The sequence below is a fragment of the Chenopodium quinoa genome, unplaced genomic scaffold, assembly GCF_001683475.1.
Source record: "Chenopodium quinoa cultivar QQ74 unplaced genomic scaffold, ASM168347v1, whole genome shotgun sequence".
Classification (NCBI taxonomy): domain Eukaryota; kingdom Viridiplantae; phylum Streptophyta; class Magnoliopsida; order Caryophyllales; family Amaranthaceae; genus Chenopodium; species Chenopodium quinoa.
The window spans coordinates 1,430,245-1,446,425 of record NW_018743292.1 but is presented as its reverse complement, the minus strand read 5'-3'; the positions used below and the strand labels follow the sequence as shown (position 1 = coordinate 1,446,425).

Sequence of the window (16,181 nt, the reverse complement as noted above, 5' to 3'; positions counted from 1 at the left end):
CAAATAGCGATTCACTCTTTCAAGGTAGGAAAACGGATGCTTATCAAAAACAAAGTACATTACTTTTGTTATCATAGTAGTAGTAGTAGTTGCTTCACATGCCAGCAAATAAATGCTTAGATTGCATACTCCCTGTTCCGAAATTGCGGCATGATGGTCGGTAAACACTTTTGGAGTTTGGAGAAGTTGTTTTCTCACACCAGCAAGTCGGTGCCTACCCCCTTTCCTTCATGCAAACAAAGATACTAACATCTTTACTCCCAAAACAAGAAACAAGGAAAAAAAAATTACAAGCTTAATTTTCCGCTCATTAGCAAAAAAATAAAAAATACCCTTAAGTGCACCAACTTCCACAAACACATGTAAGAACGTTTTAAAAAATCAACTAATTAGATTGTTATCAATATATCATGTAAGAATGTTTTGAAATACTACATTAGGACAATAATTAGTCAACTAATTAGGCTGTTATCCTGGTAATTCATAATCAGATTTTACCTACCAAAACGAAATAGAAGGATGGCAAATATGGGTAGCTCAATAGAAACTTTCACAGTAGACAGAATAATTTCTCTGAATGAAGGAATCTTAAAATTCCAACTTATGTACAACGGCATGAAGTAGACCACATATAGTAACCTTACTCCCTATTAACTCCCTAATCACTATTTTTTTTGTTCACTATTACAACTACCGACAAATCCGAAACAAAAACGAAAAAAAAAAAAGTAATAAATCAGACCACCTAAAAAGCCTTAGCTATGTAGCACATTACATAGCTTGTACACAGGATCACAACCCATTTTTACTTGAAGTATCCATGTGAAGCAGGCAAAAAAATTATCTTCGGAAATTACTCTGGATCTCTGATTAGCGAGTAATTTCCCGATCAAAGAAAAACAAAAGGAATAGCTACACTGTAAATCATCTTAAATCAATCTTTTCCTTGGGTTCATTTGACCTCATTTGCAATCAACGAACCGTCTCTCATCAACTTCAAGCTCAAGCTGTTAAACCGTTCTCGAGAATATTGTCTAGATGCTTTTCTCCAATCTGTACCGGCCTTCATCATTGCGGAGAATTCATCATAACTTATGCGTCCGTCCTTCAAAATAAACATAACAAGAATCAGAGTTGAGACAGCAAATTACAAACTTAGAGCGGTCAGCAGGTGCTTCTCTAAGGATTGAAGATAGTGTCAAAGTCACATTATGAACTGTCCATCATGTAGGGAAAACAATGTCATAAAATATCTCGACTCAGATGCGAAAAAGATAGCTAGAAACTACTATACTTCTTAGTGTTGCAGTTCAAAAGGACTGAACTAACACTGAGGAATCCCACTCGAACAGAAATTGCAAGTAAATATTCCTAGATGTTTTTCAGAAAACAGATTAGACTTTTCTCTTTTCACCTTACAAAACATGTCTCAAAAAGTTTTGAAAAGGGCCAATAAGCTCATATAAGAAAAGAGGTTCAGATAAGGACTACCCATGTTGAATTCACGACTATTATAAAATCAGATTAGTTATGAGAACAGCCAATAAGTTCAGAACAGGGTGGAAAGAATAAAGCTTGAAACTCATAAATTCAATTACTCATCCAGCAAAAATATGTATAAGTAATGAATTTAACCTTATCAGTGTCAACATCATGCATGATGGCATTGATGACTTCCTCGGTGTTGTTGGCAATAGCATCACTATCGTCATTCAATGCATCCCTCAACTCATCAACCTCTATGAATCCAGTCTTGTTTTTGTCAAAGAATGAGAATGCCCTGTGGAGGTGCTCGTCATTGGCCATTTTCCTAATGTGAACAGAAACAGCAACAAACTCCCCATAATTCAACGTTCCATTCCCATCAACATCAGCCTGCATAAACCATTTTTAAAATCGTGTGGATGTAAATGCCAGAAAGAAATTTTCTTCAACAGAAAATAATTTGTAGACAGTAGACATAAAAGCTTCATATACATAATTCGATATTTTCTCTGTACCAGAAAGCATGCATAATCACAATGGGAATGGGAGCACAGCTTTCTCTCACGCATACTAAATGTAAATACAATTATCTCATAATCCTGAAACCAATGTATCCTTAGGTGAAGTGTTTATCAAAATGCAAAGGTATCACTAAGAGCATCTTTAACCTTCTATAACCAAAAGTTACTTCCCAAGAACTTCCTTCTTTGCTGCTTCTTAAATTGTTATACTCCGCAGCAATTATCTATCCACAAATCACAACTTTGCAAAGAAGAATATTCTACATTCAAACAATATTGCAGGTCTACCTAGTAACTCCGAGCGATGCACAATGGCAGGTTTGCAGCCACGAAAAGTTTTAGGGAAAAAGGCAGAATGCTCTAGTAATGGAGTTCTGTTGATTGGACAATTTAAAAAAGGCCAGACAGAATATTCTCGAGTGAGTCTTTGCAAGACGCAATAGCTTCCAATTTCGAGAAATTTACAGCTTCATAGGTCCTGATTTAAAAACTCACATAATAGCCGAGAGAGCCAACAATTACTCACAGCAAAGCATTGGTTATTCAACTCTATTCAGAATCCCCCAAGTTAAACTCTATGCCAAGATAAGCAATGATGGTTTAGCGAATGGCCTACACCCACTAAGGAAGATTGTTTAACATATAACCGGTCTATAAATCCGAAGGCGCAATTGGACTTCAAGATGAAATTAGGGACATGAAGCTGATAAACTCTTACCGCATCCATCAATATTTGAAGGTCTGCATCAGGGATATGATGTCCTAGCTTCTGCAGTCCAACTCTTAACTGGTCCAAGTTGATTTTGCCTGTCTTTCCAGTATCCATAGCATCAAATGCTTCCTTTATGCCAGCCACTTCTTCCGTCGACAAATGCTCAGCAATCACCTGCAAACAGGCAAATTTAAATTAGTCTAGTTTACAGGTGTGCAACAGAAGGTAACAAAAGCATATGCAGTCATGGCTGCGCCATTTTTTAAGACATGCCAATAAGAATACATAAGAAAGCTGTTTAGCCTGTCTTCCTAACCTTTAGAGCCTTTTTCTTGAGCTTGTTCATCACAGAAAACTGCTTCAGCCTGGCTTTCACAGTTTCACCAAGGGAGACATTTGGAGCTTTCTTGATATTTTGCAACCAAGGGTGTTCTGCATTTCTCATAACAGATTTCCAGGAGTAAATTAGAAATAATTACATCATGAATTAATTAGAAAATGACACAGTCGATTGAAGCAAAAGATGAGTTACCAAGTACTCCTTGGGCTGTAAGTCGTCTCTCTGGGTCAGGATCAAGCATTTTTTTCACTAGATCTTTTGCATTATCTGACACTTTTGGCCATGGATCCCTTTTAAAATCGACAGCTGAGCGAATAATGGCTTGTGCAACACCTTGTTCAGTTTCTGTGTAAAATGCACAGTACTAGTCAGCAAATTAAAATGGGACACACATTGTGTAATTGCACACCAAATTCATGAAAATAGATACTATGCAGTATACAGCCCCTAAAATTGTACCTTTTGCAAACAATCAAACTAAAAGCTTGGCTAAATCATCTTAATTTGCACATTTAAACACAATCTTCTCTAATTTTAAGGGAAACAAACTCAATTTAAAACAAAATGTATCATTTATCAAATTCTGAAGCATGTGAATTAGATAGAACATACCTGCCCAGAAAGGAGGAACACCACACAGCAAGATATATAAAATAACTCCAGCACTCCAAACATCAATCTCCGGGCCATAGTGACGTTTTAGAACCTCAGGAGCCATGTAGTAAGGACTGCCCACAATCTCAGTAAACTTCTCACCTGCGAATGAAAATTTTCAAAAATTCAAACTACAATTTTTGCAGTATTTAGAGAACCAATGTCCCAGATGCCTTCAATATAACAGCAAAAAAGAGACAAAATAAAAACAAACAAAGCAATGCTAGCTCAGTAGCAATACCAGGCTTAAAAGTTACTGATAATCCAAAATCGATGGCCTTTAAGGCAGAGTTTTCCTTCTTGTTGGCAAATAGAAAGTTCTCTGGCTTCAGGTCCCTATGCATCACTCCATGGCTATGACACATCTGCCACAATCCCCCAAAAAAATCATATAAATGAATGAAACACAATGATTCAATGACATGGTCAAGAATATGCATATTAGCATCACTTCTAGCTGAGCTGGGACAAAACCATCACAACCGGATTCATGAATTAATAGAAACAAATCAAGGCATAGGCACAAAGTTCACATCCCCCTCATTAAAAGGAGGGTAAAATCACAATTAAAGAAGTGCACCGCTAGCTAAGTTACCCTGACTCTTCATTTCACCTCGAATATCCATGTCAAAAACTCAACACTGACAAGATCAGCAATATGAATACTTCTAAGTTTTAATCTAACCTTTATACCCAATTAAACAAACAAATTGTTCAGTATATAATTTCAAATTCTCTAAATTCAAAATCCCCAAATCCACAAAGTTCACAATCCTTCTCACTAAATGAAAGATTGTACCCACTTGTTACATTACTCAAGCTCGTCATTTCACCTCAAGTAACCGTGCCAAATACTGAACACATGAAAAAAGCTATGACACTTCATTCCAAATTAAAATCAATACTTCCTTTCACACTTACAAAGAGGGGACATATAAACTCAAAATCAACACCACCACCCTCACAACATCATCAAATAGATTGCAAAACAAATTGTATACAAATAAAAACAAATCCAAAATTTTAAAAAATAAACATAATTCCATGATTAGAAATTATACCTGGACAACTTCAACAATAGTTTTGGTAACAAGAGCAGCAGCCCTCTCAGTATAATGACCACGAGCAACAATCCTATCAAAAAGCTCACCACCTTCACACAACTCCATTACAATATGAACAGCATTATCATCTTCATAAGTATCCTTTAAAGTAACAATATTAGGGTGTTTTGGTAATTGTTTCATAATCTCAACTTCTCTCCTAACATCATCAACATCAACAGCAGTTCTAAGCTTCTTCTTAAGTATTGATTTGCAAGCATATTTATCACCACTAATTAAATCAGTTGCTAAATAAGTTATCCCAAATTCACCTCTTCCAAGCTCTCTTCCAAGTTCATACTGCGCGTGTATGTCACGCCCTGTAGGATCTTTCAAAACATATAATTTTGTGTTTGCTTCAGATCTTTGATTTACTGAATAATCAGCTGCAAATGGGTTTGGTTTGTTTTTCTTGCTAGTTTTACCCCCATTTGGGGAACCACAGCAATTACCCATCAATCAAAAACCTAATTTTTTGAAGATTTGAGGTATACCCAGTTCAGATTATGGAAAATAATCAACTGGGTAAGTTACAAATTTCAGATTCAAGTACTTTTTGGAGGAAAATTCCTGAGATTTGGGATAAAATAGGGGAAAACAAAAAAAAATTAAAAAAAAATTAAAAAAAAAATAAAGTAGGTTGCTTAGTTGAGGAGATAGAAAAAAGAAGACTAAATAAATGGTTAATGTTTAACCAACAAAACCAGTAAAAAAAGAAAAAGATTTGTTGAAATATTTGAGATAAAAGTAAAAACAAATATATATATATATATATATATATATATATATATATATATATATATATATATATATATATATAAACCCAGAAAAATTAATTGAAAAAGATGGGAAATTGAAGGTGTGAATCCGCCATAGAAGAGAGTCAAAGCTCTTTTCAGAGACTTTTCTCTCTTCTTCTTCTTAATTTCTTTCTAATTTTCTCTCTCTTCTACTCTAAAAACCCACTTATTTTTCTCTCAGTTTAGATCCAATTTTGGGATATTACAAAATTTGGGGATATTACAAATTAAAGATCATAAATAATTTTCATTCCTTTATTCATCACACAGGTCCCATGGGTTGATTGTTGTTGCACTCTTTTTCCAATTCCTGGTTTTTTTAAAAAATATATATATTTTCCTTACTTTTGTAAATTTTTATTATTATTTATCTTTTCAACGATTTGACTAGGACAGTGGATTATTTGGACCAAATAATTGTATAATATACTGCAATTTTAAAGAGAATCATATTGTATATCCATTTGGATCACAAGTTAATACGGAGTATCGTATGAATTAAAAATATTTTGTTACTATAATTAATTATTTTCATAGCAATAATGGTTTCATACTTGATTTTTAAGAATCCTTGATTATCCTTAACTTTGCCTCTTTGTTGTTGTGTGCTTGTGGTCATTTGATTTGAGCACTAAGGCCCGTCAAAAAAATAAAAATAATAAATAATAAATTTTAGCAATAAGGACTAAGGAGGTCTAATTTTGGTTACTTGCTTAGGTCTATATACTAGTAAAATAGTAATGTATATTAATCGTACTTTTGTAAATTTGGATTGATATTTATACTACATGAGTACGTTATCCGTAATAGAGATGGGGATGATCTTATCAATAAATAATACTGGTGACCTAGTCATAATAAGTTGATTAGTTGAATAGTTCACGCGTTACATTACTTTAGTCGTGTGTTATGTTATTGTAAAAGAATACATGCGTATTGATGTATAGAAAAAGAGGTATACTTTTCCATATATTGTCTATGTCATTTAGAACATTTAGAACAATAATGTTTCTCTTATAGAAACATTCATCATGTTGCATAATGCTGGTGTAATAGTGTCGAAGTACATTAAAGAAAAATGTGATATAATTATTTACTTTCATCATATAATTAACTATTGTTATCTTTTCCTCTTAATTGCTTACTTTATTACACTCTAATTAATTATAACGATGATCCATTTCTAAAATGTACTATATTCTGTTTCATACAAATCGCACCATAAATATATGTTTGGTTCAATGCCCACATACCTATATTGCCCAATCTCTACCATGACCCTAACTTTTGCTTGGTTGAGTGCATAGTAGAAGACTAGAGGCGATGGAATGGGTGAACTAAAGGTCAGTCTTGTTCTATATTCCCTCTAAATAATTGCCCAATTTATTTTTTTTAGTTTATCTTTTAAGTTTGCTCTATATTATTTTAGTTGTGGGACTTCAACTTTACACTGACAATTACAATATTATCTAACCTCACGGTCCTCACCATATTTCCCTCTCATTAACTCTATTTTACCAAATATGTAACTCCGCCTCTTTAGATTAAATAAAAGGAGACGAAAGAAAGTATAACTGGATGAACAATGAACATGCTATCACATATCAAATGTTATACCAACCGTGGTAATAAGTACATATTTAGTTTATTTAGGGAAAAAAAAGTAGGCACTTATCACTGTTGGTATGTAATATGGAGTACTGATTTGACAAATAGATGCTCCAAATTTGTAGGATAGAACCTCTCCGTTTAGTTAGTTGCTTGTCTCGCATTAGTTGTGGACTTGTGGTTGCTTTATCACAAAGTAATTTCGAAGTCTATATTTTGTGTTTAATTAAATATATACAAAAAATTGAAAAAATATGCTTACAAAAAATGAAAAATTAAGCATTTCCATAAAATCCTCAAGAAGCTAATTTTAAGCTTCCTGCCGACAAGGTGATAGGAAAAGTAATGCTAATGCCCAAAAAAATTGGTAGCTTTTCCTCCATTTTAGGGGTGTGGGAAAAATTAATAATTTGACAATTAAGAGTATCATACCAACCCCTTAATTGGAAATAAATTAAAGGAAAACGTTTAAGACCATACATAATCAAGTGTATAATGTAAAGGTTAATTAAAGTTCCAAACTAATTAATCCCTTTCTTAATTTTCATATTAAATTCAAACAAATGCTAATTGAGAAAGACCTATGGTACACTTCTTTTACTTGTTTATTTTTCTTACTTTTGTCGAAAGGGTGACTATTCATGGCCTTTTGGGTAGGTACATAAAGGAGAATATTGGACTTTTGTAATGTTTAAATTTCTAGTTCACACATTCAAATTCCTTTAAATAAGTTGGACGATTCTAAATATCTCATACGCTTAGATCGTACTTATGTTTCATTTAAAAAAAACAACAAAATATATGAAATATACTCGATAGCCATTTACTGGCCCATGACTAATCACAAGCCGTTTAGCAGTAATTAGTATTAGTTTTGTAAGTAAGAAGAATAATTGTGTAGCAATTATTCGAGTTGTAATTGGATTCCATTTTAAAATTACGCACTTATATGTAGTTTAAGCCTCATACTTAACATAGAGGATGTTACTTCTCATTCTTCCTGGCTAAATGGCCCCACTTTGCCTTCATCAATTAAAAAGGGGATCCATGAGTTATTGAAGAAAGAAACAACTGCCTTTGAGTAATAAATCCATACACAAAAGTATAATAGATGTCCACAACTCCTCACCACAATATCAAGATAATTTTGAAAAAGAATAAATTAAGATAAACTTTGTATTTAAGCCAAGGACAAACCCCCAAAGAAGATTTCTGATGAGATTCATTATAACAAGTCATAAAGGACATATGCACATTCTTCCAATACTAAGTAATTTGATATGATATGATTTGATAATGATTTCATCTAGAGTGTTGAAGAATCTTTGCAACCATCAAAATTACTAATGTCATGGATTTCTTGACACGACATTAGCAAAATTAATAGAATAATTAAGTGTATTTTTCAACCATATTAAAGATGTTACTCAATCTAAGCTATTGACTTTTGAGTTATAAGGTTAGATCATGCATAACTTATTCTTAAAATTGCTTAGAATTTACTACACTAAAGCTGGGCTTCAGTTTGCTTCAAGTGCCAACCTTAGGCCCAAGCCTAGTAGCGTAAAAAGGCCCAAACAATTATCCATACTAAAACAAGAACAGTGAATTCACAAGCTCTTACAGGTATTGTACAAGTTCATAAGTTCATGAATCCATAATGTTGTGTCAATAAATACAACCGTGAATTCACAAGCTCTTACTACGGAGTATACAAGATCATTCATAGTGCCGTATATTGATAAATTCTCTATCAAACTTTTTTGATCATTGTTTTCTCAAAACTTCTCAAACACTCCTTTTTTCTACTTTGTTGGGAATTGATTCAATTAATAAAAACACCCATGCTATAATTCATTTAAACAAAAACACTCCTTAAATGTGATATTCTATTCTTACACGTGATCTATAATCCCTAATGAGATGGATGACGTATATGTCTAGCATTCTTTCGAAGAAGAAATAAAATTGGACTCAAAAGTTCAATCTTTAGAAGTGATCCTCATAAACGATAATATTATTCAAAATTAGTAAAATCCAATCTCGATTGGAGGTAATTGGTAGGGTGATAACATGAAGGATTACGGATTTATATTATCAACTCATACCAAACACCGCACAAACAAACTAACTTTTGAAATTGATCTAGATCGGATCAAGGTGAGGACATTACCTCAATTCATTCTCAATTCCACTTTGTTTAAAAAATGAACATATCCACATTGGACTATTACTTCTTTTTAACCAAATGCCATTCTTTCACGCTTGAAACTAGGGTTGTTTATCGGTCCAAGACCGGACCAGACTGAAGACAGAAAAATTGAATATCAAGAACCGAAGATCGGACCGATTAAGCTAGGACCGAACCCAGACCGGATCGAAAAAATCAGTCCAAAACCTGAACCGGGCCGATTTTAGAATTTTTACTAAAAAATTTCTAAATTTTAATTAATATATGGAAAACTCGAAAAAAATAAAAGAAAAACAATATTTTAACGTCTTTTTTTTTGTATGTTTAGTACAAAAAAGCTCATATGACTAAATTTTTCCAAGCTTGTTAAGGAAAATCTTAATCATTATTAACGGTTTATAATTTTAAGCGAAAAACCGGTCCGTTCCAAGACCGATTTTTATAGAGTTTTGGACCGGACCGAAGATCGGAAAAATAAATTTCTCGACCTAGAGACTGGACCGAATAATTTGGTCCGATCCAGTCCAAAGTCGGTTTGGTCTATTTTTTCGATCCAAACCAATTTTTGAACACCTACTTGAAACAAAACTTAAAAAATCATTTTCACCAATACAACATTTTCATATCATTAAATTTGGTGATTCAAAATCATTTTAAACAAGAAGTTCCCCAACTTTACAACAACAGCAGCAAAAAGTGGTACAAAATATTAGCATTTACACTTCCATTTATCCAAATTCCTCAATTGAAATTCAAAACTTCATGAACAACTAGACTAAGATCATCAACTAATAATATGAAGTACACTAATCATTAACTAATACAGTAACATTAGACTAGATCATCGAATTTTCGGATCGGATCAATCGCGAATACTCGGATTTTAAGAATCATACCCTCTAGGCTTAGGAAATGTCATCCCCCTACGTTTAACAGTCTCCAATATATCAACATTCTTCTCTCCATTTCCCTTCTCATCACTCACATACAACTGTTTCAGTACCTCAATCAAGCATTCCATCGCAGTCGAAATCGATTTCGAAGCTTTTCCCGCCAATTTTGCCCTAAATTCTTCATCCACTTTAACTTCCTCAGAATCTTCTTCACTCATTTCCTCCTCTTCGTCCTCGTCGTCGCTGCTAACCGATACCACATCGGAATCCTTCAATTTCTCCTCAAACCCTAGAATTTTGACTTGATAAGTAGGTGCTGAAACGGCGCCGTTTGAGGTTGATTCAGAAGTAGATGGAATGGATTCAATGGAGTACATTGTAAAGTGGACGTCGTTGTCGTTGGGGATCTCGCCGGAGGAGGATAATTCCGGCCAAACAAAGTCGTCGTTTCCGGCGTAGAGGGAAGGAGAACTGTCTTCTTCTCCGGCGAAGAAATCGCTGTTGCTTTTGTGTTGTTGGGAAGCTGGGATTTTGTTGTTGTTGTCTGTTTTCAATTTTTTCATCTCATTTTCACCATCGTTGCTCATCTTTCATCAAATTTTCGACTGAATAAACAACTCCTGGTGTTTTTGTAAAAATGAATATCCTTTAAAAGGGAAGGCCGGGGGTGTTTAGTTTTTGCTCCATCTGTTTTTAATTAAATGCCCTAATTTACTACTTGTATAAATGGACATTTTTATTTAAGTGCCCCATTACTATATACTTCCTTTTTTTTTTTTATTTATAAGTGTTACACTTTTCAAATATTATGTGCTGATCAAAGTGTAAGACTTAAGAGGTCGTTTAGTTAAACCTTTTGAAATGAAGTTAGAGTGCACTCCATTTATATTTTTGTTTTATTAGACATTTTAGGTATGGAATCTCATACTAAGAGGTTTTAACTTTGCCCCATTTCCCTATATTCTCATACCCACCTCACCTCTTATTATGTTCACCTTATTTATTTTAGGTCTAATAGGTTCTGATAAGTTCAATTAAGTTAAAATAAGTTTGGTTCAAGAAAAATAAGTTTAGATAAGTTAAGTTTAGGAAAAATAAGTTATAATAAGGGCAAAGGGTTATCCAAGTTTATATTACAACTAAAATAAGTTTCTAATATATTAAGATAAGTTAAGTTAAGTTAAATTCAGATAAGTGAAAATCAGGTGAATAGAACATACCTTAAGAGGCAAAGATTTATGAACATTCCTTTAATGAAAAGTAAAAACCATTTCAAAATATAAACCAAATAAGTTTAGACAAGTATGAGGTTTAGAATCCATACCTCTCTACTCCCTAGTATGACTATATGAGATCCTCATATAGTCATACTAATCTATTCCGCTTTAACGTACCAAACGACCCCTAAAAAAACATGGAGGGAATAGGGAATATAGCAAATTAGCAAGATAGCAAGTTGTGTTGTTTAATTGAAAGTAGCCCTTGAATTGTAGAATTTGTTATATACACCCGAATGTATCATACACTCAACTAATCCAAAGTTAGTATTCATCCTTCATTTGATGATTAAATAACAATCGTGAACAAAATACCTGTGGGTATATGATACACCCACTGTATATAAAATAGCCCTGCCTCTCTCGTAGTAATAAAAACGGATGAACATAGCCCTGCCTCTCTATCAGTTCTCCATTGAAGCGCTCTCAACATCGCACTTTACGTTCTTTATTACAAACTATTCGTTCTATTTGATCTAAGCTTCTCCTGAGGTAAGTTGTTGTTTCCTTTTGTAATCATCATATCAATTTCACAATCTAGGGTTTAATTTAATTCAATTGTCTGTGCACTAAGTTTAGGGTTCCAAAATCTCAACTATTGGTTAAGATTATGAAAGATGATAACCAGCGATTATATTGCTAGAAAAGAAAATTATGAGCCTGATTTGACAATTGAATCACATATCTCTAAAATTATGTGATTTTTCGAGATAATTGTATCAAATTTGATTGCTAATGTATTGAACAACCCTTTAATGTTAGGATTGAACTATGAAATTGGCCGATGTAGCTTTAGTTTTGTTGTACTTTATAGTGTAATGCTTACAAAGTATATGACTTTAGAGTTTGGTAATTCTCCTATCTTGCGTTCTTGAAAATAGAATTTGACTTGATCAAACCATTTTAGGATTATTCATGCGAATTATCTCCTATTATCAACTTGGCTGATTTAGATGTAAATTATGCCGACTTGATTGTTTTGAAGCTTTCAGTTAGTGACTTTGTGTGTGGTTAACAGGCCCGATTTAATTTTTAGGCTACGATGCATAATGTCCGGGGAAGTCTCTTCTTATTACGGAGATTCCGCAGCTTGCATACAATTTCCCATGATACAGCAAGTGAAATCCTAAAGAGAAAGGTTGCTGATCTTGAGAAAAAGAGGAAGACAAGAAATCCGAAGAAAATTGAGGTTTTTGTTGAAGTTCCAGAGTCCATGGCGTTTTACGATACAGCTACCTTGCCAATGATGCTTACCGCTGTCGGGGTTGCACTTTTTGCCAAACTTCTTATGATGGTAATTCTTCGTTTTCTTCTTTTGGCAAGGTTCATTATTTTCCTACTAATAGCAATGCAGGCATTGGGCTTTGTTTTATGCTTTCATGACAAGGTTGGAGAATGCTTTTTAAAGTATATATTCTATGCTATTCCATTGGTATTGCTTGATATGCTTCCAATTGCAAGGGTTTGGACTTTGGACTGTTATTATGAAGCAATAATTCTTTGAATTCATCTTTCACATGAATGACCTAAAGTTTGTACCTTAAGAATTTCCTTACACTTTTTATGGATAACAGTAAATAGAGAAAAAGGGATAGGGAGGGAAACAAATTCCCTTGTTTAGTTAAGGGGTATGGGAAAGGAAGGGGAGAGATTCATTTTTCCTCTTTCTTTAATAAATGCCATTGATTTGGAGGGAATATGGAGATCCTTCCCTCCCCTTCTTCAGTTCTTCTCTCACTCCACTCTCCTTTCCCTTCTATCTTGCTGTCCAACAAATTGTTAGTGATGACAATTTTCTCATAGGTCTTCTACCTTAATGTATCTTCAACTCTGGTAACAGTGTATTAAATGCGAGGGTCTGGAGTCTCTGGACTTTGGACTGCCACTATGAAGTACTAATTTTTTGAATTCATATCCCACTTTAACTACCTAAAGGTTGAACCATGGTGTTGCTTTAGTGATGACAATCTTCTCGTAGATCTTCTACCTTAATGTATTTTTAACTTTGATAATAGTGTCCAATTTTCTAGCCCGTATGTGTACTAAAATTTTCAAACTTTCATTGTTAGTTAGATAATTTTAAGTCTCAAATCACATCTTTTGGATGAGTTGGAATTGTGTTTGACGAGTGTTATGTGGAAGTGCCAAACCCTTATTCCCCTCACTAAGTTATCTATGTTTGTTAGCTGGTGACCACTTGCTTTTTCAATAGTTCTTTAACAAATTGTTTCCATATTGCTAACATGTTTATGCTGCTCGCTCAACCTCTTATGCTATTTATTCTTTTCCTTTTATTATGTCAGTGTGTGTTCACAAGATTTGAGAATTGGGACTGTTTCTGTTGGCTGGCAGTATGATGAGTCAAGATCTCAAGAATTGATTGAGCGCAAGATAAGGAATGCTCCTCCTGAACAAGGGACGGTTAGGATGCTCACCCGTGAAGAGTGGGAGGAAATTCGAGAAGTGAGGCCCAGGACACCTTTTGAGTCAAAGCTTGCTCGACCTAATGCACGAATAAGGACAGGAGGTGCTGTTAGAAAGGTAATCTCATGCTATACTTATACTGCTTGGCTTTTTTTATTTTCCTGTATTTACAATTTACTGCTATTAACTTATTTTTTTTGTAAAGAAGGGGGTCGATTTCATAACACATTCTGCTAGATAACATGATTAGGGAAGAGTATTGTGCTTTGCCGACTGTTTCCTCTGTACTATCTTCTTTTTAAAGGGCCTTTCAAAGTTAAGGATATTTTCAGCTAGCTTGCCTGGTTGGTACCTGTCAGTGTTTGTGATGCATGGTCAAATTACTCAAATCGACATGAATTTTGGTTGTTGAAAGGTTCGATTTCAACCTTCAAGCAACCAAGATTCTTGGGGGCTTTCAACCTATAGTAAGTAAGGAATTTCGTGGTGGACTGGTGGATTGACTTGTATTGTAATTTTAGAAGAAAGGATTTTCTGATATGGGGTGGGGAGGGGCAATAAGGGATTTAGGAATTGATATATTAGGGATGGGTGGAGTGGTTGTGCAAGTGGGAGTTGTAGAGAGAGTAGTGGCAGTTTTGGGTGTTAGGGGTTGGTGGTAATGGTGTGCGGTGATAGCTGAAACCAAGCATATATGAAAGAGTAGGTGCCTGACAAGCAGCCCTTGGTTGATAAGAGACAACCAGCTCACCCCTACTTCATGATTGGTGTGGTTGTCACTGGCAGTCTTACTGAGAGTATATGGAACTAGTCGGTGAGAAAGAGAGAGGTCCCGTGTACTTATATGATCTGATAAATTGGTATGTATGAGGGAAAGAACCACTTCTTATATTCTTGTAAAAATGGCAAAATTCTAATCTTTGGATTTTTTGCTTGTGCAGGAGGATGTGAAGGACTGGGGAATCGATGTCCTTATGGATGCTGTTACACGAGTGGAAGAAAGTGTCAAACATAATTCGAGGTGATGTTTAGGCTAAATATCGATCTCAGATAAAGAGCGTACTACTTTCACGCTCAAGCTCATAAAATTATCAAGGATTACCTCAAAGGTTCTTAACTCGCGAACAGGCTATGTTATGTTGGCTTATTTTTAAGGAAAGAATCCTGTGTTCGTCCAATTTGGATCGTTGACTATAGCTCTTCCCTTGATATTGGATAACTGGATGATTATACTGGTATGGACTACAGAGTATTACTTATTAGACCTTTTTTCATAAGACATGCATGAATCATACAGAAGAATGTCGGAAGCTGCCTTTGTTTTTACTTTTAAGGTCCCATTTTAAGTTGTGACAACCCTGTCAAAAAAAAAAAGTTGTAACAACTATTTTTCTTCATTTCATTGAAAAATACGTTCGCCTTCTATCTGTGTATCTATACTCATTTCACTCCATTAATCAATTTTATTTCCTTTCTTCTCGATAAATTTATCTATGCTCATTTCACCAAACTAAAATGCAGTTTGAATAGCATTTTTAAGAAAACCTCCTAAAAGATGAGCTTAATGCTTTTTTTTATTATTATTATTATTATTTTTTTATCTTGGTTGAAAGCTCAAACTAGCCCAAGTTGAATAACATAAATATGAATAGGGAATTCTCTATTAAAAAAAATGAATAGGGTATTCTCGGCTTAACCTGACTCATTTAGATCCCTACATTTGCACTAGGATGGATCTAATCTAATTAGACTTAATTAATTAAGAGTATAAGAAGTCCAATAAAACAATTAAATTTGGATCAATTAATTTTACTTACCCTACCCAAGATCAAAAGTTGGGTAGCCAAAGCATCCACAATGGAGCAATTTAGGTCCTAGCTTGCAAATACTAGTACATACTACATAGATCGAACAACAAGCTTCACCAATGTAGTGCAACATCACTTGTAGCTCTACGAAACTATGTGGCTCTATAAAGCTACGTAGTTTCACGTTTAATGATGATAATAATGCAAATAGTTTAATTGGAATTGCATTTATTTAATGTTTTTGTTTTGATAATTGACATGTGGGACCTACTAGTACTTATAGCTTTCCATTGAAGAGGTTGTAGCTTGGAATTGATATACAAAGTAGTTTGATAATAGTGATGTGACAAAGAGAGCTATAGAGG

At 34.1% G+C, this 16,181-nt stretch overlaps 2 protein-coding genes across 3 annotated transcripts; one reads left to right on the top strand and one right to left on the bottom strand.

Annotated features, from left to right (window-relative positions):
• Positions 1-514: 514 nt before the first annotated feature.
• LOC110736229 (calcium-dependent protein kinase 8-like) lies at positions 515-5,525 on the bottom strand. The gene is made up of 8 exons (XM_021916398.1): positions 4,774-5,525; positions 3,954-4,077; positions 3,671-3,814; positions 3,251-3,403; positions 3,035-3,150; positions 2,725-2,892; positions 1,636-1,875; positions 515-1,105 (listed from the first exon to the last, which is right to left on the bottom strand). Exons 1-8 carry the CDS (start codon positions 5,269-5,271, stop codon positions 953-955), a joined length of 1,596 nt encoding a protein of 531 aa, XP_021772090.1. The 5' UTR covers positions 5,272-5,525; the 3' UTR covers positions 515-952.
• A 6,392-nt stretch (positions 5,526-11,917) lies between these two features.
• On the top strand, positions 11,918-15,186 carry LOC110736227. Of its 2 annotated transcripts, XR_002514218.1 has the most exons (5): positions 11,918-12,076; positions 12,603-12,878; positions 13,937-14,125; positions 14,217-14,868; positions 14,950-15,186. XR_002514218.1 is itself a non-coding variant. In XM_021916395.1 (4 exons), exons 2-4 carry the CDS (start codon positions 12,627-12,629, stop codon positions 15,031-15,033), a joined length of 525 nt encoding a protein of 174 aa, XP_021772087.1. In that variant the 5' UTR covers positions 11,918-12,076; positions 12,603-12,626; the 3' UTR covers positions 15,034-15,186. The 2 variants fall into 2 exon arrangements, 1 of the variants encoding a protein (XP_021772087.1); XM_021916395.1 differs by lacking the exon at positions 14,217-14,868.
• Positions 15,187-16,181: the final 995 nt, after the last annotated feature.